General features: G+C 40.9%; 1 protein-coding gene across 2 annotated transcripts in view; it reads left to right on the top strand.

Moving 5' to 3' along the window:
- Positions 1-25,241, top strand: part of CNNM2 (cyclin and CBS domain divalent metal cation transport mediator 2) — a 133,471-nt gene that overhangs the window by 86,930 nt on the left and 21,300 nt on the right. For both annotated transcript variants that reach the window (XM_090278529.1, XM_090278530.1), the window contains exon 2: positions 23,045-23,188. In XM_090278529.1, the coding sequence (XP_090134655.1) occupies positions 23,045-23,188 (144 nt within the window). The remainder of the gene's footprint in view (positions 1-23,044; positions 23,189-25,241) is intronic.

Here is a 25,241-nt window from a genome sequence, read left to right on the forward strand (position 1 = left end):
TCAAACCATTCTTACAGATTTAATATCTCTGATTTCTTCAAGTACTTCAAACTTCTCCTAATAAGTAAATCAAGTAAGTCTTTAAGACAAGACTAATAAGTTAGATAGTCTCTTAAGAATTTTAAACATTTTTTAAAAAGCATATACTAATGAGCATAATAGTTATAAAATTACCATAAATATATACATAGAATATCACTGCTATTTAAATTCATTTTTCCAACAAAGATGGAAAGAATTACCATTTCAAACCTATTACAGGATTGTGGGTTGGAGATACAGGGCTGGGTCAGTAACTGCCCCAGCTTGTATTGACTTAAACCCCTGTTTAGTAATGGGACCATCCATGCCTGGGCTGTTTTCTGTTTGCTGTACTTACCCAGTGTTTGACTAGAGTCTCCTATCTGCTTTAGAAGTGACAGGATTCTGCAGACCCTACCCAGACTTCATCTCTACTGTCTGATTTGCATTGATTGAACTTTGTCTGGTAATCATATGAATTAATAACAGTTTAAATAACTATTATTAAAGATTCAGCTACACCATAATTCTATACCCAGGACCATCTTTAACACAAGCAGCACTTTGTGTGAATTAAGAGAAAGCTGCCCCTCTAAGATGAATTACAAAAAGGCCCCAGCTCCAGACTCAAGGTTCATAAGCTTTACTGGATTTTAACCTGTGCTTGCCCTCTTTACCACAAGTATCACATTGCTTGTAAAGTACCCCCCCCTTTTAATTGTCATGCAAAGATATGTTTATTCATATGAGGGAGAGGAAAGGAGGGAGAGTGGGAGAGAGGAGAGAGAGAGAGGGAGGGGGAGAGAGAGAGAGAGAGAGAGAGAGAGAGAGAGAGAGAGAGAGAGAGAGAGAGAGAAAGAATTATCTATGTGAGAGAGAAACATAAATCAGTTGCCTTCCATAAGCATCCTGACAGGGGATTGAACCCACATCCTAGGTATGTATGTGCCCTGACTGGGAATCAATCCCACAGCCTTTGGTGCACAGGACAACACTCCAACCAGCTGAGCTACCTGGCCAGGGCAAGATTTCTCCCCTTTAGGAGTACCCTTAAGACTCATGAATTTTTACAAAATTAATGGCCAAAATGCTATTTGACACTTTAAATTGTTTCTTTCTAGACTCTCTAGCAAAAATAAGATATTCTAGCCATGTCTTGATTTTTCCCCCCCCCCTGGACTGCACTAGAATCAGCCATTCTTCATGGAGCTGGTAGCTTTGGTGGCGAAGTAGTATTAGATTCTGTTAGATATATTAGAGATTCAATTACATATCAAATTGTTCTGTTGGATTACTGATACTGCTCTATAGCGACAAAGCTCTAAAAGATCTATTTTTAAAGAGTCGTGGTGTTTCCAGTTTAACTTTATTAAATCCTTGAAGTGTAGTATTCTAAGTGAAAAGGTTTTCCATCTGTCTGTTCTGTTTTGAGCCACTAGCTTGTTTCCCCCATGTTTATTTACACTTACTTACGAACTTTGATGGGTGCGGCCATGCCAGACTGTGTGGTCCACACTTTCTGTGATGCCATTGGATGTGTGCCTAATTAGATCCTGCTCCTTCAGCCAGGCTTCGTATGTGATCACTGTTTCGTCGTATGTTCAGTAGGAAAGACAGACTTCCAGCCCCCAGTTCCTAACGTCACCTTCCTCTCACCGGCAGGCGCTTCCTCTTGGTGTCATTGTGAATACCCCACCGGGTCTCTGCTGCTTTGCGCCCTTCCCTGTGTCTGCTCCTCCCTTTCTTTTGTCTTCTCAGTCTCAAACCCCATCTCACTGTAACATGGGGCTTTTTTTTTTTTAAGTGCTTTTAGTACTTGGTCAAATACTTTAATTTTCTATTCAAAAAAAAAAAAAAAAAAAAAGCAGGTGAATCAAACACATCTCTCCTTTAGGTTTTCTTTAAACCTGATATTAAGTTGCCTCAGTGGAGAGGATATTAATGGGGCTCAACTGTTAATATATTTATAATGTTTTATTTCTTAAACTGGATGGTAGGTACATAGATGTTTTTTATTTATTGATTGCTTGATTGACTTGAGAGAGAGGTATTTATGCACTTATTGGCTGTTTCTTGTATGCGCCCTGACCAGGGATTGAACCCACAAACTTGACATATGAGGATGACGCTCTAACCAACTGAGCTACCTGGCCAGGAAGATGGTTGTTGTAGTTGTTGTTTTAGGCAATTTGCTTTTACTGATTCTTTCCAGAGAATTTATCATGGAAACGACAACTCTGTTTTTATTCTCAACAGTTTCTGTAATGTTTAAATTATATTAATTGCAGCACCAAGTAGAGATATTACAACTAGGTTTGAGAACAAAAATAACCAATTCTGTGCTGGCCGGTGTGGCTCAGTTGGTTGGAGCATTGTTCCCGTAAATCAAGAGGTCATGGGTTCAATTCTTGGTCAGAGCACATGCCTGGGTTGTGGGTTCAGTCCTAGTTGAGGGTGTGCGAGAGGCAACCAATTAATATTTCTCTTTCACGTTGATGTTTCTCTTCCTGTCTCTCTCCCTCCCTTCCCCTCTCTCTAAAATCAATAAGCATGTCCTTGGGTGAGGATGAAAAAAACAAAAACAAAAACACAATTCTTTGTAAACATCCTACTTAATCTATGGGAGTATGCAGAGGACTAGATAAAGCATTTAGTGTGTGGGGGGGGCCTCAGTCTGTGTTTTTACAGGGAGAATGGAATGTGTCAGTGAATTAGCTTGCTGTTTCATTGAGGCCACTTAAAATACAGCCTATCATATTGTAATTTTACTTGTCTTGTTTTCCCCACTAGGCTCGCAGTTCCTTGACAGGAAAGGCTAGTCTTATTTGCATGTGTTTTTGTTGTAACTGTAGTGTTTAGTACAGTGTCTAGCATGTAGCGAGTGCTCAGTAAAAATATTTGTTGAACGAATCCATGACCAGAGGAGACCATATTGACCTCAAGTGAGTTCTGATCTTATAGTAATCTTCACAATATCTTTGCAAACGTCAGGGTTTGTGTGATCATTGCATATAATTTATACTTTCATTGGTTTTTCCTCTCATTCCCTCAGTCTTTGAGTCTTCTCTGCTCTGTGCCAACTTCCTTCTACTTATTGTGCATTGCAAGCTACCTGTGTTTATTGTCATTCCATTTTCCTGACAAAGATGCAAAAAAAAAAAAAAAAAAAAGAAGAACAAAGAAAAAAGTGTTAACCGTTTTGCTGCAATGACACTATGCAGAAAGAGAGATGAGTCCTAGGAAAATACAAAGTCGTTCCGTAGTTCTCTATTCTAGAGCTTAACCAATCCCAGGAACTGAAGTCTTCTGTTTCTTCACAGAGGAGATATGACAAAGGCAGTGGCTGTACAAGCTTCCTTCATGGGCCGCCCTCCCCACTGCCTCATCCAGTAGGCGGGAGCAACCACTTCTAGAGGTGAGAGGGGAGGGAGGACAATCTCCATAACCCATGTGATCCACCCAGCCACCAAATTACGGTTCTGAGAAAGAGAGTGAACAATTTGTAGCGTTGCTACAGTGTGAAGGACTTGAAAACAAAACAAGCCTACATAGGATTGAATGCTGAGGTGGTAAAACATTATGCTCTTTGATAGAAGCCTATAACCTATATTTTAAAAGAAGCTACTTGTGGCTGAATAATCCTAATTATTCCAAGACCCTGTTTCTGTAGCTGTTAAAAGGTATTATACGTGTACATTTGAGATGATTTTTAATTTCCAGAACCAGGGCAGAGTTCATTAAAAATATAAGCATTATCGTTTATGGATTACTTACTATGTGTTGGGCACTGTGTTACATTCCACATTTTTTTCATTCATTTTTTTTTCATAGTAAACTAAGAATTGATCTCTGTTTTACAGATGATTGCAGTGAGAGAGGCCAAGAGAGGGGAACTGACTTGTTCTCGGTCATATAGCTAGTATGTAGCAGAAACAAGATATCTGAGCCCACACCTGTCTTATTCGAGTTTAGATGCGTAAGTCCTGACAGTATGCTCTAGGGTCCCATCACACATATTTGAACTCCAAAAATTGTGACTTCTGGTGAGGGATCAGTGACTAAGGATGACCTAGATTTTCTGAATGTTATGTCAGGAGTCAAGGTGATGGTCTTATTAGACAGTTGAAGTACCTTCTTCAGAAAGCTTAAGACATGTCATTTTTATTGAGGGTGGTAAAAGGATGATATGTTTCTAAAGATCTACATAATAAGCAAAAGAATATTGAGTTCCTTTGAACATTCATTCAGTAAACTTAATGCATATCTTTTTTTTACTTGATAAGCCATCATATTCAATATCTGAGTCTTGATTTTCAGGCTGAATTCCTGTTGTATATTTAAGAAGACAATGAAAATTCTTTCAAGATAATCTTGGGCTCAACAGGAAGGAGCACAGGGTTTGATTTCTACTTGTTTTTCAAGCCGGCTTCATCTGGGGACAAACTCTATTGTAACTTTCCTAGAATTTGGTGCCAGTAGGACTTAAAATAATAAAATCAGAACAATTAAATTAAATGGGAAATAAGTCTTTTATGTACAAGGCCTTAGGTTAGGTAACAATTGGTCACTCTTCTGGGAAACGGTTGCTAAAATTACAGACCACCAGCAGCTACTGATTGGCCTCATTTATTACATTGTATCCCAGGAAGAAAAACAATCTCTTGTGGCAACAACTGCAAAGATAATATCATTTTTCCTAATCTTCGTCCCCCTTCCTATTTTCTTATGATTAATTTGAACTATTTATTTAGCATTTATTGAGAATATTATATACCAGACATGGTGCTAGCTTCTGGGGCTTTAGATAGGAAAGAGAACTCATGCCTTTAAGAATCTCACAGTGTAGTAAAGGAGAGATAACATTATACTACAGAATAGTAAATGCTCTGATGGAACTAGTGAAGGCTGTGTGAGAACACAGAGACAGGATAACCAAACCCAGCTGGCAGAGGTGAGGTCAGGGAGACTTCCAGGGTGAGAGGATATTTGAATTGCATCATCGAGGAAGAATAAGAGTAAAGAAGCCAAAGGGAGGAAGGTGTTCTTGGCAGAGGAAACATGAAATAGTATGCATAGATGGGAGAATGTGGAAAGTGTGGTATGGCACGGAATGAGCAAAGATGTGGGACATGAAGCTAGAAAAGCATCTACGGATCCCAGCGTGACGGGCATTATAGGCTGTACTGAAGCATTTCAACTATAGTATTCCCTCACTTATTGCGGGTATTACATTCTAGACCCCCTGCAATAGGTGAAAGTCTGCGAAGTAGGAACCTTACATTTATATTAGTATTTATATATATATTTAAGGCTTTATAAACCCTTCCCACACACTTATAAACCGTTCTCAGTCTCTTACTAACCTTTCCCACTCCCTTATTAACCTTTTCCACACTTTTATAAACACTACTTATGTTCTTAAACATATTCTACACTCTTAAACCTATGTAACTTTAACAACATACGTATACAGTACCGCAAAATCCTGCGATATAGTGAAAAATCCAAGATAAATAATTAAATATAATATTTTAAAAATCCCATGATACAGTGAGGCTGTGATAAGTGAACTGCAATCTAGAGAAGGACTACTGTACCCTAAATGTAATGGAAAGCCATTAAAGAACTTTAAGTAGGGGAATAACGTGGTCAGATTTGCTTTTTAGGAAGATTACTATGGCATCAGTTAGATGGCTTTGAAGAGATATGTTCAAGTGGGAAAGATAGAAGGTTGTTGCAGTTCAGAAGAGAAATAACGAGGACTTGTAACTCAGGTGAGCTTGCTGTGGGGATGGAGAATGTGGGAGAGATTCAATAAATATGTGGGAGGTAATCTTAAGTTTGGAACTCAACACAGTGTTCAGTTCCCAATTTGTCATAGCAGGGTGACATGGGAGGAAAAGGAGGAGTCCAAGGTGACTCTCACAACTTCTCATCTCACATATATCCTGGTGCCATGAATCAGCAAGAGCAGCAGAAGGGGAGAAACGGGTCTGGTAAAGAAGCTGATAAGATTTAGATTTAGATTTGGGTGTCTTGAGATGCTCGTCGGACAAGTGAAGAGGACCAAGCAGGCAGTTGGGATGTTTTTGTATCTGAAATTAGGAAAAAAGATTGAACTGGGGATGGTACTAGTATATAGATTTGAGAGATTTCAGTCTCTGTTAATGTCTGCTTTTGTTACAGCTCCTTGACTAGTATGTAGTGAAAAGCAGGCTGACCATAAAGCTAATTAAGTTTAAGCTTAAGGGCCTCACATGCATGGGTCCTGGCAAGAGCCCTTGCAAATGTGTTTACGTGGTTATGTTTTTGTAAAATTTGAAAAATCCAGATAATTTATACAATTGGTCAAAGTAGTTCTCTTGCCACTTCACATTACCCCCTCTTACTTTTCTTGTGTCTGTGATGTTGGTGTGGTCCCAGGCAAGTTTGGGAATCCGGCTGTGGGGAAGTTGAGCTGGGGATACATTTAGTTTGGGTTTGCAGTCACTTCATGTAGTTATTGCTGGCTACCCCAGTGTGGGAGTGCCATTGAGAAATACTCCTGCCCATTGTGCCAACTCACCCAGTATTGTGACAAAGGTGCAGCCCCAGCATTGTCTCGAGAGAGGAATATGTCGTAACATACCTGGCACTAGAATTATGGGAATGAAAGAGGATGAAATGTGTGCAGCTAGAAACTGATCAGCAGAAAAACTTGACACTTAACCTGATTCTATCTTAGCCTGAAGGGCAGCCTGGTATGAAGGCTGACATGTAAGGAAGTTTATTTGGAATGGGATGCTGGGGAGCAGGAGTTCAGGTTCAGGACAAGGGAAGAGAAACAGGAAGGAGGGAAGGAAAACTCCAGGATGTGATAGCACATTGAGGATGTGGTAGCAACAGGTGTCCTACCCTACCGGGGGCCTTCTCAGGAGCCTTACAGAATGCTCGGCACTGTCTGCTGGAATACAGAATGGGAAAGTCCCCTCCCATGGGCACAAACTCCTCCCCATCTCTGGACTGCACACGCATAACTGTGGAGTGGGTGCCGGGAGAAGTCCTAAGGCAGAAGTGAGAGTGTGCTGAGCTGTACCGTGAGCTGGCCGTCTGCTTGCACTTGCTCGGGCAGGAACTCAGGCCAAGCCTGTGTGGAACTGGTCACTGTGGTAGTGGAAGGAGTAAGCCTGGGGCCTAGAGGATTCTGGGGTGGCGTTTAAGAGATGTCTAATGTTGACAGAGATTCTACTCTCATTCATTCCTAATCAAAAGAAACATTCTGTCCTGTAGGATTGTATAGAGTAACACAATCTATGCAGTTATAAATCTACATTCTTTTTTTCCTTATTGAGGAGCATCACACAAAATAGACTATTGGAATTGCTCTGTAAGGCACAAACTTGTAACAGTACTGTAAATTTCACTCAACATGCTACTACTGTTAACCATTTCTTTGCAGAATTTTTTTATATATATGCAGTTATACAAATGGGATTATATTATGTTTACTATTCAGTTTTTTCTTAATGTATTTGGTTAACTTTTCATAAAAATTTGAAAAACTTCTCAAGAATATGTAGGTCTTTGATTCTTTTTAAAAGCAGCATAATATTCCATTTTATGGCTATACTAGAATTAATTTAATCAGGCTTCAATTGATGCACATTGAGGAAGTGATTTTTTTTTCTCATAGAAATAGAAAAACTTCTTTTATTTCCTACACATTTTAAAGAGATACTGGCTGGAAGGAAAATAATGAGAAGGTGAGAAGGAATTGTGAATGAATTTGTAGTAGAGAATGTTTAGCTTTTAAAGTCATTGATTACATCTTTTCTCTTCTGTAATGACAATGAAGTGTTTAAGGTTTCTAGGGAGAGAAAACAGAAGAATAAAGTGCTAGGACTTTTATCTCAGGACAGTGAGAAACCTGAAAATATTTATGCCCCCTTTATTTTTTTTAAGTTTATTATTTGCAAAAAAATTATAGGTGGGATTAATACATTGGATAGGAATATGAACTAGATTACTTGTAATTTTCCTTCCAACTCTAGGACTCAGTGACTTTTGATAGTTTTGGTAGCCCTGTTCCCTCAAATCACATAATTATTAATTATATAGTAATATATAATTATTAACTTATATTAACTGTATACTAATATATAATAGCAATCCCACATTCTCATCATCAAGCATCATCAGGAAAGACTTCATGAAAAGAGGAGATTTGAGTGAGAAAAGAGGATAACGTCTACTTTTAACAGAACCAGCCCTTAGTTTCCCCTTGAAGCAGGTTTAAAAGGAACTAACGACCTCACCCTTCCCCTTAAAATGCTTACTCCTAAAGCAAGTATATGGTGTGGTTTAATCACTTGGTCTAGCGTTAGGTAATTATTGTTCACTGTGCATATGATAGGAGGATCAAGTTTTTTTATGTATGACTGTAAATACCAGTCTTGTCTATTTATGTTGTAGAAATCATCTGAGAAATGAGTTTAGTTGAAATCAAGAGCTTTGGACTATAAAACAAAATATTATAAAATAAATGATTATTGGTCCAAAACCTAAGACATGAGGGAGAGAAGAGAAAATCATAAAATTAAAACTGATATTTAGCCTTAGTAGCAGAAATATATTTTTGTATTTAAAATCTTCTCTTATTGGATATGTTGGACTATTAGTACTAGTGTAGTCTGTCTTCCATCCTTACAAAGACTACAAGTCTAAAGGAAAGACAGAAATAGACTCGTTGGTTCTAAAATAAACCCCACAGTTCTATAGAAGAACTACCTGTCTCTTGGGAAAGATGAGAAGGTTCCCATCATCTCAGCCTGGAAGCCATCTTTTGTCTTAGCCACGTTTTCCATTGCTGATCATTTACTAGGAAAACATTCCAGTGAGTGTACAGTGAGAGTTACAGACCACCAAAAAAGATGAAGTGGAGATGCCCAGCATGCCTCGCTATTTATGAGAAAATATTTCCCGAAAAGATGGGAAAGCTCAAGTCTTTAAATACTCCGGGAGAGAGGAATAATGGAAAAAACTCTTCAGTTTCTGTTCTGTTGGTTCACATGACTTTCTCACAAATCACTCTGATGGGACAAGTCACGTAATGATTGGTATCTTCCATGAATTGACTCACTTGGGCTTTTGGCTGAGGTATCTGACAGCAAGACTCAAGAAGAAGCAAGCCGAGAACAAGCTGGTGGTGGTGTGGGAAAGGGAGCCCGTCCATTGTGTGTTGGCCTGGAATGCTGACCTTGCTGGGAGGAGCAAAGGGCCGTCTTGAATGGAGTAGGGCCCTTGGATGCCTTTAAGTAAATAATTTGGCTTCTTGTCTTTTAAGTCCAGCCACAGTTTAGTCTAGCTTAATTTTTTGTTGTTGTTTGTTTCAAGTGATTACTTTACTTGCTACTTCTACAAGGAAGTTCACTGAGCGTTTCTCTGGCCCAGCCCACATATATTAGTTTGTCTTTGTAGACAGTCATTCCTTGTCTTGGGTTTGGGAAATGAAAATGTAATCTAATCCTAATTTCCTTTTGGTATCTGCTTTCTAAATCCCTTTGTGTTGTGGGTTTTGAGTCTGTCAGTCATGGTTCAAAAGCAGAACTGTGGAGGACAGACACACACACACCATTCATTAAGGGATTTACTATAAGGAACAGGTTTATGTATGTAATTGTAATCTAAGAAAGTCCAGTGTCAATAGCACAGGCCATCAGGAAGGTCTAGTCAGAAACAGGCTGGAACCCACTGGCGTGGTCTGCAATGGTCAGGGGCAACTTCTCTTTCTCAGAGGCGGGAGGAGACTCGACTTGGGAATGGTGAACACAAAGTGCAATTTACAGAGGATGTATGATAGATTGTACACCTGAAACCTATGTAATTTTATTAAGCAATGTCACCCCAATAAATTCAACAAAAAAAAAAGCAAGCCTGCACCCTGCTTCTAAGGCCTTCCAGCTGATTAAGACAGTCCCACTCAGGATACCCTCACTTAAAACTAACCCATGAGGGACTTTACACCTGCAAAATCCCTTTACAGCAGCACCTCAGTTAGTGTTTAACTACTGGGGCTGTTACCTATCCAACTAGACATATCAAAAAATCTATCACATTGTGGGAAGCCAGAAACGCTGCCTGGAAGATAATCCTGCCACAGAGGCGTCTCTGCTGCTCTCCAAGAAGTCCTCTCTGGGCCTTCTCAGTCGTGTAACAGCCTGCTGTGTCTGCCTCAGCCAGGGGGCCCGGTGCGCCGACCTTGTCAGGCTTGGACCCCATTCCTGAGTTTTCCAACTTGCACGCAAAACAAGTTTTCGTTGACCAAAATACGTTTTCCTGCTAATTGCCATTTAGTGAGCTTTTAAATATTTGTTTAGACTCACAAGCTAAAGCTAAGAGCCATTGCCAATAGAAAACTAAGCACTTGTTTCACCAGAGAAGCTATTAAAATGACCTGTTTTGAGGTGGGAAGGGAAGTACATGTGGTTATAAAAGGGCAGCATCAGAGATCCTTGTGGTGGAAGTTTGGTTCTGTGTCAGTGTCACTCTCCTGGTGGTTTTACTGTGCTGTGGTTTTAGAAGTTGTTACCATTGGGGGAAACTGGGTAAAAGTACATGGGATCTTGGGTAAAACTACACCAGATCTTTGTTATTTCTTTCAACTGCATAAGAATGTGCAGTTGTCTCAAAACAAAAATTCTAATTTAAAAACAATTCATGATATAAATAATTATTTTCTAATTCATCTTTTTAAAAAATGTCTTTTTAAGGAGGTAGACATTGTATACTAGTGCTGTGCTGGGTATAAGTACTTGCTCAATATTTATTTGACTACTGGAAGAAAGTATGCCTGATGGGAAAACTATAGTTGATAGGTGAGCACAGTGTTTAATATAAAAATGTTTTGTAAAACTCAAGGTTAAATTCTTAAATGAAATGCTGGGCATACTGTAGTAAAAAAATGGCGTCTTCACTTTGAAATAATAACTGGCAGAAGATAATGGTTATAACCGAAAAAAATAATGCCAGACAAGATATAAAATTTAAGTCCAGAGGGAACCTCTAAAAATGTGGAGGAGATAGTTTTAGGACAAGTGAAATATCATTTTAGCCCAGAAAACTGTATTGATTGAAAATAAATGTATGTTCAAAGGACTTAAATTTGTGGATTCACTCAGTAAATGTTTGTGTGCCTACAACGAGCCAAGCAGGTATCTGCAGTTTTAATGTATTTCAGAACTTTTCTAACATGTAAATGTTGATGTCCTTGAAGGCAGCCATACATTACCCAGATCTCCACATGTGTGGGATTTTATCAGTATATATATTTCTGATCTTAATGCATAAGAGATTTTTATGGAAAAGTGAAATTGAACCAGTCAACAATAATAAAATTTATTTTCAAGATATCCACAAACATAATTCTTTTAACCATTAATTGTCTGAAAATATATATTTTTTCCTCTTTTTTTCAGGTATTTCTATTTTAGGATGTAGAATAAGAAACTTCCGTTGAGAATGGAAAGGTTGGGTGGGGGCGAGAATGCGAAGGTGGAAACAAACTCAGTTTAAATGTTAAGAACCAGGCATTTATAGCAAACAGAAGCAAGCCTGAGACAGTGAGAGGGGTTGCCTCCAGGCACAGCCCAGGGCCCTGGGGAGCCTGGCCGGTGGGCTCAGAATCCTGCACTGGGTGGGCCAGTCACCTTTGGGGAAGGCATCTGCTTTGCCTCTCCTGGGGAAAAAAAGATTTTAAAAAAGTCCTTTAGAGTCTGAGTATCTCAGTGAATGGCTGCCTCCTTAATTTCAGAGTGTGAGTGGCTAAGGAACAGCAGACCTGTTCCCTGAAAACTATTATAATCTATTAAATAATAGGTAAATTCAGGGTTCTATCCTGGAAATTGTCCTGTTAAGAAATACCATCTGTATCAAAAAACCCTACTCTTACACAACAACAACAACAAAAAAGCTAATTTTTTGGAAGCCACGATCCCATATTCCACCGCAGGAAACCTCCTGGCGGACCTGACCCAACTGGGAGTGAGGGGGTGAGTGGGGAGCTGACTCCCACGGGCCTGGAGTGGAGGCGCTGTCCTGTTAGGGAGACCTGGGGCAGCCACTTACGGTTGGTCATTGGCATTTTTGGAAGTAGTAAACCTTTTGGTAAAAAGGGGCTTTTGTCTCCCAGAATAGCAACTGTTATCATCACTTAAAACCAGTAATTTCTATATACAGCAAGTGCTTCTATATATATGCTCATGTATTGTTTATATAGGACTATTTTAAGATCTGTGTTACATTTTTCTGGTCTATTTTATGGTGGGAAAATTCAATTGGAAAAAATGCACTTAGCTCTGATGGGGATGGTAAGGTAAAATAAGTACTTAAAAAAAAGCATGAAGTTTGTTGTTTTTATTTTAGCTTTAAAACAGTACAGAAATAGTAAGGTGATAGCTTGCTAAATTACCCTGTATTGCTTCTCCTTCAGCAGACGTAACCATTGCACTCATGTTACAGTACCAGATCTATCACCATATTAATCAGTAGAAGAACTGCAGACATGGACATATAAGAACTCAACCATGTATTCATTACAAAAATCTGTGAGAAAACGGCTTTCTGTGTTTGTGTAATGTGGCTTTTAACTCAGGGTTTATTTTTCTGTTGATTTTGCAGCTGTTGAATTGAGAGGGCAATGGGAGGGAAAGGACCTATCTGCCAATAAGAGGAATGTGGGTGTAGAGACTTGGGCACCCCCAGAGCCCAGGTGTGGCAGTGGCAGCCATCCCCGTGGGTCGGGGAGGGCAGTGAATGAAGGGACTGGGGCACCGTGATTCCTGACCTTTCCCCGAGGAGAGGGGCCCCTTCCTACCCATTCTGTGGGGATGGGGAAAACCATGGAGGTCATGATTGGAGAAAATCAAGTATTTTGATCGGCTGGACAGTGAAAACATGAGAGGTATATAGAGACTGAAGGATGGAAGGATGGTGTGTTTGGGCACCAGGCTCTGATGGCCTTTAAGAAGCTTTTTCCTTAGTCCAGTTGTTGATAGGAAATGAGCACTTTTGAGTGATTATGGGTATGATGTGGTTTCATAAGTTTTTACCTTTGTGTGTCTAGGAGTAGGAGAGAGATTGGAGTGTTAGATATTGTGCTAGACTTGGTGGGGGCTGGAGATGTGGAGTAGTCATCAGGGAGTTTATGGTCTCATCTGGGAGACCATTAGCCTGTGGTAAATTGAGGTGCAAGTGTGCAGGTGATAAATTGTGGGGTGAGGAGGCCTAAGAACCGAATGGTTGCTTTTTATTTCAGAGATTTGAAGGCTACTCTCATGTCTTGTCCCTGTCCAGGTTTCTCTTCTAGCTAAATGTCTGTGTCCTCTTATTTGTTCTTTATGCGACATAGTATATAATATGTGTGTGTATATACACACACGTTATCTATCTATCTATATCTATCATCTATATGAGGATCCTGTCTCCTCAGTTCACCCGTTATAAAATACAGACCTGAACATGATATTCCAGATCTGGCTACATAATGGTATAATTGCTTCCCTTGTTTTGAGGTGGTATTGCCATTCAGGCATCATGAGATATGTTGCTGGATCACCACGTGATCTAGTTGTCCTTTAGGGACCTGCTCTCAACAAGTACACGGGGTAGGGGAAAGGAGATCCTACTGCAGAGGCCACAGGAAGGCAGGTCCTGGCCTTTGGAACCTGCAGTCTGCTGACCCTCCTTAGCCGCTTCTCTTAGCGCTCGTGTTCCTTGTTCTCTGCTCCTGGCTCCCTCCCCAGCCTCCTGCTCATTCACCCTGTAGTCCATTGTTCTGTAGTCCTTCCGGGTGGTGGCTTCCCACATGGACTTCATCGTGTGTGTATATGTATGTATGCATTCATTCTTCATTAAAAAGGAAGAAAAAAGTGGAGAGATGAGGGTGAGAAGAAACAAAGATTTCTGAGTTTTAAGCGAGGGTGACTGAAAATCTAATGGTATCTTTTCAGAGGTGGGTGCTCAAAGAGGAAGGTGTTGTTTTGGAGAGGACAAGCCAAACTCTTAATGACACAGGCCTTTTCTCTCTGGGAGAAGCTGCCTGGTAGAAGCAGGCCAGTTTGTGTCTCCCTGTGAGAGGCAGGAAGCGGTGTGGTAGAAATCAGTGGACAGGAACTTGGGCATGGCCCCTCAGTGGTAATAAACTCATCTCTGACCTTATCTTGAGCCTCTTTTGCCATCAAAATCACCTGTTGTGACTGTTTGGCTACACTTGACACTTTTGACTTCTTCTTGAAATAGTTTGGGTTTGGGTTTGATTTTCCCCCCTTGGCTTGGCTTTGAAAGCACTCTTTTCCTTTATTCCACCTGTATTCTCTCCTTATCCCACTGGGCCCGCCTTCTCCGTGTCCTTTTTGGCTGTATCTCAGCTTCGTGACCTGTGAGACATTGGCATGCCCCAGGCCCAGTGCGTGGACCCCTCTCTAGGCACACCTGCTCCTGCGGTGAGCTCCCCGGTTTCTGGCAGTTTTCTCGTCCGCAGCTCATATTTCTCGCATCTCTTGGATTCTGGGTTTAGGCGTATGACTGTCTTAGTTGACATTTCCACTAGGATGTCTCTTCAGCATCATACACTTAACCTGTCTAAAATTGAGCTGATTTTTTCCCCACTTCTAAACAGGTAGTTTCCACGGTCCTCCTCAGTAAATGGCAACTCTGTCCTTTCTGTTGCTCAGGTCAAAAACCTTAGCACCAGCCTTGACTGTCCCCTTGCTCTTCTGCCCCACATCCACATCTGCAATGCCTGTTGGCTCTGTCTAACCATATGTCCAGAATCTCAGTACTTCCCATCATCGCCACTGTTCCCTCTAGGCCAAGCCACTGTCGCCTGTCACTAGGGTGACTGGAATAACAGCGGGATGTCCCTCTTCCCTTCATCTCCAGCCCCTCCCCACAGCCACCCTCCTCCCACCAGCTGCCAGGCCTTTTCTCTCCTCAGCAGCCAGAGTGGTCCTTTCAAAATTTAATGCAGATCGGGTCACTCTTCTGCTCAGAACCTTCTTCTAGTGACTTCCAATCTGGGGGTAAAAGCTAGTCTTTGTGATGGTTCTGTGGTCTGCACACCGTCCTTGTCCCCCCCCTCCACCCCCAATACACCTCATCTTTCCCCTCTTGCTCTCTCTGTTCCAGCCACACTGGCTGCCTTGCTTTTCCTGACTTTTCTAAGCCCCTTATCTGCTTCATTTGGATCCTCAATGTCCTTCATTGTTGCTCAAATGTCACTTCATTATTAAATGGAGCTCTGCCTCCCTGCCTTTTTGCTCTCCACAGCACATTTTACACGGTCTGACATACTTCTTTACTGTCTGTTTGCCTAGTAGATGTCCCCCTACTAGAATGTTCCTTGTGAGCCAGTGCTCTGTTTTGTTCCCTGAGGTATGAGCCTGGTACAAAGTAGGCATCTGGTGAGTATTTGAGTGAATGAATGAACTTGTGTGTCTAGAGTTCATTAATACTGTCGGGGAAAGAACGTCCAGCCTATACAAAAGTTTTGTAAGGTTTGTTTGAGCCAAAAGTTGCGGATGTGCCCAGAAGCAACATCTCAATGGATTGAGAAAATGTTCTAGAAAATGGCAGTTTTGCCACTTATTTTATACATGAGAACCAAGGGAGGAGGCATCAGGAGGGTTACTTGAAGTCCACCGGTGGTAGATTAAGGAGTCAGCAGAAAGTTAAGTGAGGAAATCTCTGGAATTGGATGAAAAGCAGACTAGAAAAGCTCTTCCTTTGCACTGGTGGACACCGGATGGGTAATAATTAACATTTATAGCGCACAGAGCTGGTATGTGGGGAACAAGATACCCACTGAGGGGTTCTCTGGTCTTGTGCCCTGATGCCTGCAGCTGTGCCTTTGAGGGATCTAGAGAAGAAAATGACTGACATTTCAAAGGGACGTTATCCTAGATGCGTGAGAACAATGGGCAGGGCTCACTTAAGGTAATGAAGGTACCGGTCCGGTGGGACTCTCCACCATGGCCTGCCCCGTTAGGAATTTATGATCAGGCCATCCTGTGTGATTACTTTTGGTCACTGAGCTTGTCAGGCTTGTCATGTTCCCCCACTCCCCCACCCCTTCTTAGCTTGTCAGGTTAGGTATATGGCCCTGTTTTCTTTCTTTTTTTTAAATTTCTTTTTTATTTAATGTATTTGTTTTTAGAGAGAGGGAAAGGGAGGGACAAAGAGAGGGAGGGAAACGTTCATGTGTGAGAGAAACATTACTTTGTTGCCTCTCACATTCCCCCAACTGGGGACCTGGCCCATAACCCAGGCATTTGCTCTGACTGGAAATTGAACCTACAACCTTTCAGTTCACAGGCTGGCACTAAATCCACTGAGTCACACCAGCCATGGCATGGCCCCCTTTTTCATTCACATTAAATAGCATTGTATTTTATGAATTATACATTATGTTCATATACCTTGTCTTATTCGATCAATTTGTTTACTTTTTGTAAATCAGTCTAAATTAATTCTATTTAAAGTGCTTGACTTCCTTGACTGGTTTCCTTGGGAAATCTCAAGTATGGCCATCAAAATATATCCTCCATCCCATTTTGTTTTAGTTACATGGGACGTAAATTCTGACATATGGAGCATTTTCTTCTTTTATTACTGCTTCCGTAGAACTCCCTCTTATAAATTTAATAGATTCTTACTTATTATTATAATTTTTATTAGATCAACTGGGAATCCTTTAAAAACAAAGGCATACCGAGTGCTTCATTTGCCCCACCCTTGGTTAGTGAGGGGCCACAGCATCGCACAACTTCAGGAAAACCATTAAGCTTCGCAACTCTATGCCAGTGGTGCCCCCTGGAGTAATGATGACTATAAAATATTTTGCTTGAGTTTCTCATTATTGAATCTGTTTGTTTTCTTTCTGCTGTCTGAGTGGCATTTTAAGACCCCACGCACTCTCTGCCTTGTGCTCACATTATTAGGTCTTTCTGACTACTGCATGTCACTTTTTATTAGCACAGCTGTGTCAAGTTGTTCCTAATTCCATTCTACTTCATCCACCTTTCTGGCTTTCTTCCTTGGCTATTTCAGTCAGTCCTCTTGCTGTTCCATTTCATTTCATTGACATCAAACTTGAGTGATACAAATGAGTCCCTATTTTCCACAGGCAGTTACAAGTACCCTTTGTCAGCCTGATGCTATCCAGTTGATTAAGCCATCAACATACAAATGGTATCTGTCATTCAGAATCTGAGCCTTGCATTGTGATAAAGTTAAAAGATGCAAATGTGGCCCTGGCTGGTGTGGCTCAGTGGATTGATTCCTGGTCAGGGCACCTGCCTGGGTTGCAGGCCAGGCCCCCCGTTGGGGTGTGCAGGAGGCAGGTGATTGGTGTTTTTCTCCCTCTTTTTTCCTCCTTTCCCCTCTCAATAAATAAGTAAAATCTTGGGGGAGGGGCAAGATGCAGATGTGGCAACCTGCTGCCATTCTGGGCTGCTTTACCAATCCAGAGATAATATGCAAATAAACTTTGGTTTGGGGAGCAGTGGCAGCATCCAGAGACAGAAATTTGATCCCAAATGTATTGTTTACAGATAATTTTAGTTACTTCGTTCATCTCACAATGAAGGCATGTCCTTCTAATTTCATCTTAGTGCCCTGCCTTGAGCACATAGCATTTACAGAAAAATGATCAATTTATGCTATCATTTTATATTAACTATGATTCTAAGTTTGAATGGAGGTGTGTCCATACAGCCCTATACTCTGAAGACAGGCTTGCTTTGATTCTCTAAGGATTCCTTTCCCTCCATTCCTAAGATGGTTCGAAGTGGCTGGAGTACTGCGAGGCCTCTTAGAGCTAAGCAGAACGGGCTCTCTCCACGCCCCGTTGTGACAGCTGTGGTGGCTTTATTTGCTCTACATACAGTTTATCAAGTTGGTTTAATTTATGTATGTTTAAAAGTTTGTGTTATATAATGCCTATTATTGCATATTGTACTGATTGCTATATTTTCATGCTTCTCTTTGAAAGTTAAGAATCCACTAGCTAATAAGCTATTTTTAGTGTTTGGCTTAGTCTCTTGTTAGTTTCCCCATAATTGCTTTTCTGCGTTCAATCCTGACTTAATCCCTCCAGTGCTCAGGTTAACAAGGATGCTATTTGAGTTTTTAAAATTTCTGTATTGACAACTTGTTTACATTTTCCTTTTATGAGGCTGAAGAGAGAACTCCCTGCAGTGATTGATTAAGTGGGGGATAGGTGTGCTGTATTGCCATTCTCCAAAAGCATGATTAGTGAAGAGGGTTGTCTTTTCCTTGTTTTGTACTGTTTACCAGAAAGAAGGTTCAGAAAACAGTACTTCTCACCAGGAATTCAAAAGCTAAAAGAATGTGGCTCTGGGACAGATGGAGAAGTTTCAGCATTGGAGGTGGGAGTGTGAAAAGGAGCCCCCAAGAAAATTTAATTTTTAGTCTGAGAAACCTAACTCGCATGAACAATTTCTCCTAGAGTAAGGCCCTTTCCAGTCAGATCTGTTGGTGCTATTGAGCTGGTATTTCAAGTATGCCCATCTGCATTTAAACGAATTGCTCCAAGACAATCTGATTATGCGGTAGTTACTTTGGTGAGAATAGCGCCTCAGTGGAATGGAAACTTCATTTGAGTCTAATATTAGACCTTGCTTTGGAAAATTCCTTTTAAATGATCACAAGCTGGGAATAGCAAAAGAATTTAACTTTCGACAGACAGCATTGACCAAGAATTTTTAACTGCTTATGTTTGGGTCCTTGGGAAAGCAGATGTGAGAAACTGACCAGGCTGAATTGACGAGACTAGAATCGACTTGACCCGGTGATCCGGTGTTTATATCTATTGCTGATAAGTTTTGCTCCTAGTCTTCATTTGCCGCAAATATTTTCATTCTTTGAGCATGAGCATGCTAAGGATGAAAATTGTTAGGATTCCTAATTGTCTAACAATCTAACCTAGGTTTCCAGACATTGTTGCCTGTGAAGGAGTCTGAGCCAAAGCAGGAAAGGGCCAACAAGCTTACAGAACCAAAGACAGTTTCTAAGTGAGTGTTGGGAACTTGATCAAACCTGGCCTTCAGGGAGTATTTTAGTTTGGCTGGTTATATCCGAGAGAACTCATCAACTCGCACGTTTTGAGTAAACTATTTGAAGGACTGCTTCCACCACCCTACCTCCCCCAAAACCCATCCTGTGATGTAAAAAAAAAAAAAAAACAGTACACATGTTAACTGATCTTGAAATATATATACGATGTCTACTTGGCTTACTTTAAGGATATATTTCAGATGCCTCACATACCTTGTACTGGCAACACCAATATTGGTGTGAGAGATGCATTTAATATTTTAAAAGATCTTTCTAAAATTGAAGTGCATCTTTTAATCATAGTGTGTACTTAATGTAGTGTTTTTCTTTTCTTTGACTAAGATTGTAGTAAATTAATGGTGCCTTAGAATTGAGAAAGGATTAGTAAATTAAGTGTTACCATTGATTGATCACCCCGTGGATCCCAGGCACTGTCTTTGTTTGAGATACTAACATTATATCCCTGATATTCACAACAATCCTGGCGGGCATTAGTTATTATGAGCCTGATTTTGGAGGTGAGGAGAATGAGGCTCAGAAAAGTTATGTAGCTTGATCATGATCACACAGCCAGTAATGGTGAATTAACTGGCAATGTTGGAGTTTAAATTTAGGATTGTTCGACTTCAGAGCATGTGTTCTTCCCTGTGGGTTATACTTTTTGGTATTTACAGTGTTTGAAATTAAACCTGAGAAATTTAAAACATTTACTTTTTAATTTTCTTGTTCCACTTATTTATGCATTCATTGGTTGTTTCTTGTATGTGTCCTGACTGGGGATTGAACCCACAACCTTGGCATATCGAAAAAGTGCTCTAACCAATTGAGCTATTCAACCAGGGCCTATTAATTCATTTTGTATTTATTTATTATTTTTAAATCCTCACTCGAGGACATACTTATTGATTTTAGAGAGAGGAGAAGGGAAGGAGAAAGGTAGGGAGAGAAACATTGATGTGAGAGAGAAACATTAATCAATTGCCTCCCATAGTGTCCCAACCAGGGACCAAACTTGCAACCCAGGCATGTGCCCTGATTGGGAATCGAACCTTCTGCAACCTTCTGGTTTGCTGGACGATGCTGAACCAACTGAGCCACACTAGCCAGGACATCATTTTGAAAGAACAATTATAAAGTGATTTCATGCCAACAGAAATAATATTTAACTTAAAAATCACTATGTTCCAAAACAAAAATATTAAGAAGTGTTATAGTTTTACCTTTTTTTGGCAAATGCCTTTATTATTTACGTAAGTGGAAGGCAGCTGGATTCTCTTCTGCATTTAGTCTGTGCAGTAGACTGTTGGTAGTCGCAATGAGTGAAGAAAATCTGGCCTCATGCAGGTACGTATTTGGAAAAGGGGGGTTTATTTTAAGTCTTTTTGGATAATCGGTGATATTCTCTTTTGATACTATGCCAAAACTCCGTAAGTGATAGTTTCTTAAAGGTTTGTTGCTTGTTTTGTTTTGTTTTTTATTCTTACTTTTTTCTTTAAAGGCTCATGGCAATGTAGAATCTGAAACTACACCAGTGGGCTGTGGGTGCAGTTACATTAAAATCCTTTGGTTTGAGTTCTTTCTTACAAAGAATTCTGAATAGTATATTTAGATCCTAACCTACTCCAGGAAGTGGAGTTTAATTCCTACCCCTCACCCACCCTGAGGGTGGGCCAGAGCTAGTGACTTGCTTCCCAAGAATGGAATCAGGGAAAGGGAAAAATGAATAACTTTATAGTGGAGAAACCTGAGAACACTACCTTAATAGCAGAAGTGTCTTAGGGTTCTTCCCATGTTGTCCCGTAGAATATTCAAAGACAGGTACTTGTAGGTCAAGATTTAATGAAATTAAAAACTTGTGATTCCAGTGCCAGGAAAGGCAGACCCCCATTGCCTTGGACTGTGAGGCTTGGAGGGAGTGGGGACAGAGGAAGAGGCTCCCTGTCTCTCAGGGGAGAGTGAATGGCAGGAATTCATCTTGGACCCCCACCCTCACAGAAAATGCCACAGCGTGGTGAGAAGGGTCGCCCGGTTGTGATGAGTGCATGGGGCTCCGCCCCCTATAGCGTAGGAGGTGTGACAGCCCCGCCCAGGAAGCAAAGGTAAACACAAAACTTTCAGGATGGCACGGATCATGATAGAGATCCTAGTGACGCAGCTGACCAGACAGCAAATATCTAATCTAACAAAGCAAAAGATAAGAAATCTTTCTGAGGCTCAGTTCAGATCTTTGGTTATAAAAATGCTTACAGACCTAACAGCAGATCTTAAACAAGACGGGGAAGGAATGAAGGCTAGTCCTGCTGAAATGAATGAAAACACATATGAAACTAGTGGTGAAAGAAAACCAGGGATCAAATCAACAAATCGGAACATAGGGAAGGAACAAACACTCAACCAGTACAGAAAGAGGAAACGAAAAGTGAGGAAAATGAGGAGAGGCTCAGAAACCTATGGGACAGCTATAAGCGGGCCAACATCTGAATCATAGGGTTGCCAGAAAGTGAAGAGGAAGAACTAGAAATTGAAAAATTATGTGAAAAAATAATGAAGCAGAACTTCCCTAACTTGGGGAAGGAAATAGACTTACAGGTCCAGGAAACACAGAGAGTTCCAAATAAACTGGGCCCAGGGAGGACCACACCAAGACACATTATAATCAAAATGTCAAAAATTAAGGCTAACGAAAGAATCTTAAAAGCAGCAAGAGAAGAAGAGAATTATGTACAAAGGGGTCCCAATAAGACTATCAGCTGATTTTTGAAAAGAAACTCTGCAGGCAAGAAGGGACTGGCAAAAAATATTCAAAATAATGAAAAGCAAAAACCTACAGCCACAATTACTCTATCCAGTGAAGCCGTCATTCAGAATAGAAGGACAGAGGAAGTGCTTCCAGGACAAAGTAAAACTGAAGGAGTTCATCAAATCCAAACCACTGTTATATGAAATGTTAAAGGGACTTGTCTAGGAGAAAGAGGATCAAAACTATGAACATTAAAAGGAAAACTGCATCACAACAACTAACAACAGAAGCTAGGGAACCGAAACAAAGGCAAACTAAGTAGGCAACGAGAGTGGGAAAGAATTATAGATATGGGGAACGTATAGGGGGGAGGTCAGTGGGGAGGGGGAAGGGGGAAAAGGGAGGGAGACGGTACAGGAATTAAGAAGCTTAGTAGGAGGGAGTGGAGTAGACAGGAAGATGTTGAGAAGAACTATATGCGAAACCAATGGGCATGGACTAAGGAGTGGGAACAATTGGAGGGAGGGGGTGTCACTGGGTGGAAGGGAACAAAGGGAAAGGAAATTGGAACAACTGTAGAAGCATAATCAATAAAGCATATAAAGAAAAACTTGACTGCTTCATTAAGGATATTCTTAAGAGAGACGGGCTCCCCCTGCACTCCTGTTTTACTAGATGTTGTGGTGGAGAACCCAGTGACCACTAGTGCATTTGTCATCGCTGTCTTGATGTGTGCTTAGGCACCTTTTCACCATTGGTTCAATACCAATAGTTTGACTTCACAGACCTTCTATAAAAGGGTCTTGTGTGTCCCTAGGGGTCCCCAGACCACACTTTGAGAACTGCTCTCCTGAAGTCAAGTGGCGGTTGCTAAAACGTCACACAGGAAGAGCTGACGTCACTGAAGACCAGTCCCATGGGAAACAAATGGTAATGTGGGGGAAGATGGTGTGTGGAGAAGGTGATCCTCTTCTGGCATAACTGGCTTTGCTTTGAGTGGCTCATGGATGTTTTTCCATCTGGGGAATCTCCATACCATTTTTAAATGCTGAAATACAGACTTTGATCGTCTGGTATCTGTGTTTGCGGTTGTTTTTTTCATGATCATACGTAAGACTTTATTCAGGAAATTCAGAAAATGACCTCTTGACCTTTGTTTTCTTTTCTTTAAAGGTAAATCTCACCTGGCTATTGTGCAGCGAGTAAACAATGAGGGAGAGGGGGACCCATTTTATGAAGTTCTGGGAATTGTCACCTTAGAAGATGTGATTGAAGAAATCATCAAATCTGAGATTCTAGATGAAACAGACTTATACAGTGAGTAGCATTGCCTGCGTGTCATTTCCCCAAACCTTTGCTTTTTTGGTCATGTTGTTTGTGAGTCATCTGACATCTCTCCAGTTGTTGTCCGCCTGTTTTTAGGTATGCACTCTGTGTGTAGGCTGTGCACAACCTATCTGTACATTCCAGTCCCTTCACCAGAGGGGGAAAAGTGGGGCAGGTCCTGTGATGTCAATTGGCAGTGTGCATGTGCGTGTGCGTGTGTGCATGTGTGTGTGTGAAAAGCCAGCCTCTTCTAACCATTGATCTGGATATTACTTGCCCTGACCAGAAAACTCTATTTTGTACAATGAGGTAAGTTATTTTCAGATAAATTTCTGTTTCTACTTCAGGTCATAATTCAAGTACTTAAAAAGTCAGGGGGATTTGTTAAATTAAATTTTCTTGTTCCCTTGGATCAGGGTAGGAGTGAAGTTTGCAAGTGAGTTTTGCTTGGGCAGTGGTGGTGAGATAGAGGTATAGGAGGCAGGACAGGGTGGAGTACATGATAAAAATGTGTTTTTCTTCCCTGGTTGGTGTGGCTCAGTGGACTGAGCCACCAGCCTGTGAACTGACAGGTTACAGGTTCGATTCCCAGTCAGGGCACATGCCTGGGTTGTGGACCAGGTCCCCAGTTGGGGGCATGCGAGAGGCAACCGGTCAATGTTTCTCTCTCTCTCTCTCCCTCTTCCCTTCTCTAAAAATAAATAAATAAATAATTTAAAAAACGTTTTCCCTTTCTCTGCCTTTTTTGGCGGTAGGGCGAGGATGGGGAGGGGAGGGGAATAGCCACACCTTTTGCCCAGGAGTAAGCTAGGTCCTGGGCTGAGCGGTGAACCCAAATCCTGTCTGGTTTAAGTCTACAACTGGATCTTTGGACTGTGGAGCTTAAATCTTCCTTAGCCTCACACTTAACAAAGTAAGACTCTTTCAAGATTCTATAATGCAAATGATGGCCCAAGGCTTGAGCTGTTTGGGGTCTCAAAGATGGGATAGAGAAAGAGCATTTGGGCTCTGCCCTGTTCAGCTTTTGAAACATGATTTGGAGGCGGGAAATGGATGTTCAAGTGGCCAGGGGCACTCAGGACAAAGCCTGCCATTTTAAAACTGAGGAAGTCTTCTGTATACCCTTAAAATAATAAATTTTATGTTAACTAATGACATGCTTCTGAAACATATCTTTTGTTTTCCTCACATCTGTGTAGTGTTCTTAAAAAACACCAGTTTCTATGTGGTTTGTGCTTTTGACGCTTGGAGAGTAGCCAGAAGGCTCATAGTAGAGAATGTTGTGTGTGTCTGCCTTCTTTTCATTGTCCCTCACAGTGACTCTTTAACACCCAAGTGTGTGTGTCTTTCTGTGTTTCCCCAGGGGTAGTATTCTTCATAAGAAAGATGATTTAGACATTTATGAGACCTTATGTTTGTACTTCAGTTAACTTCTTTCAAACCTTGGTTAGACTGATTTCATACAGAAATGTTGCCTAATGTAACTCACTGATATGGAATGCATAACTTGTGGTTTCATGTATATTCATTTATAAAAAAGATTTTATTTTCAGAGAGAGGGGAAAGGAGGGAGAAAGGGAGAGAAGCATCAGTGTGGTAGAGGAACATTGATGTGCTAGAGAGACATTGATCGGTTGCCTCTCGCATGCGCCCTAAACATGGCCCGCAACCCAGGCATGTGCCCTGACCTGGAATTGAACCAGCGACCTTTTGGTTTGTGGGAAGATGCCCAACCCACTGAGCCACAGCAGTCAGGACAGTTTCATGCATATTCTTGATTTAGATAGGTGATCAGAGTTGATGGTTTTTGTCATTAGAAAATTATTTTAAAAATTTGTGCTGATTTATGCTGTCTAATTCTGAAAAGAATTTGAGATAGAAGAAAATTATAAATTGTGATTATCTTCTTCCAGGACAAGCCTAGTAAGCGATCTGTTTCACCCTGGGCATGAAATGGTAGTGCAGACTTTTGGTTCTTGGGAAGGGGGCAAGCATTTGGGACCTTGTCCTTAAACTGTTTTTTATCTTGATCATTTTTTTTTTT

This window comes from Furipterus horrens, unplaced genomic scaffold (assembly GCF_987537825.1).
Source record: "Furipterus horrens unplaced genomic scaffold, mFurHor1.1.pri manual_scaffold_5, whole genome shotgun sequence".
NCBI lineage: Eukaryota > Metazoa > Chordata > Mammalia > Chiroptera > Furipteridae > Furipterus > Furipterus horrens.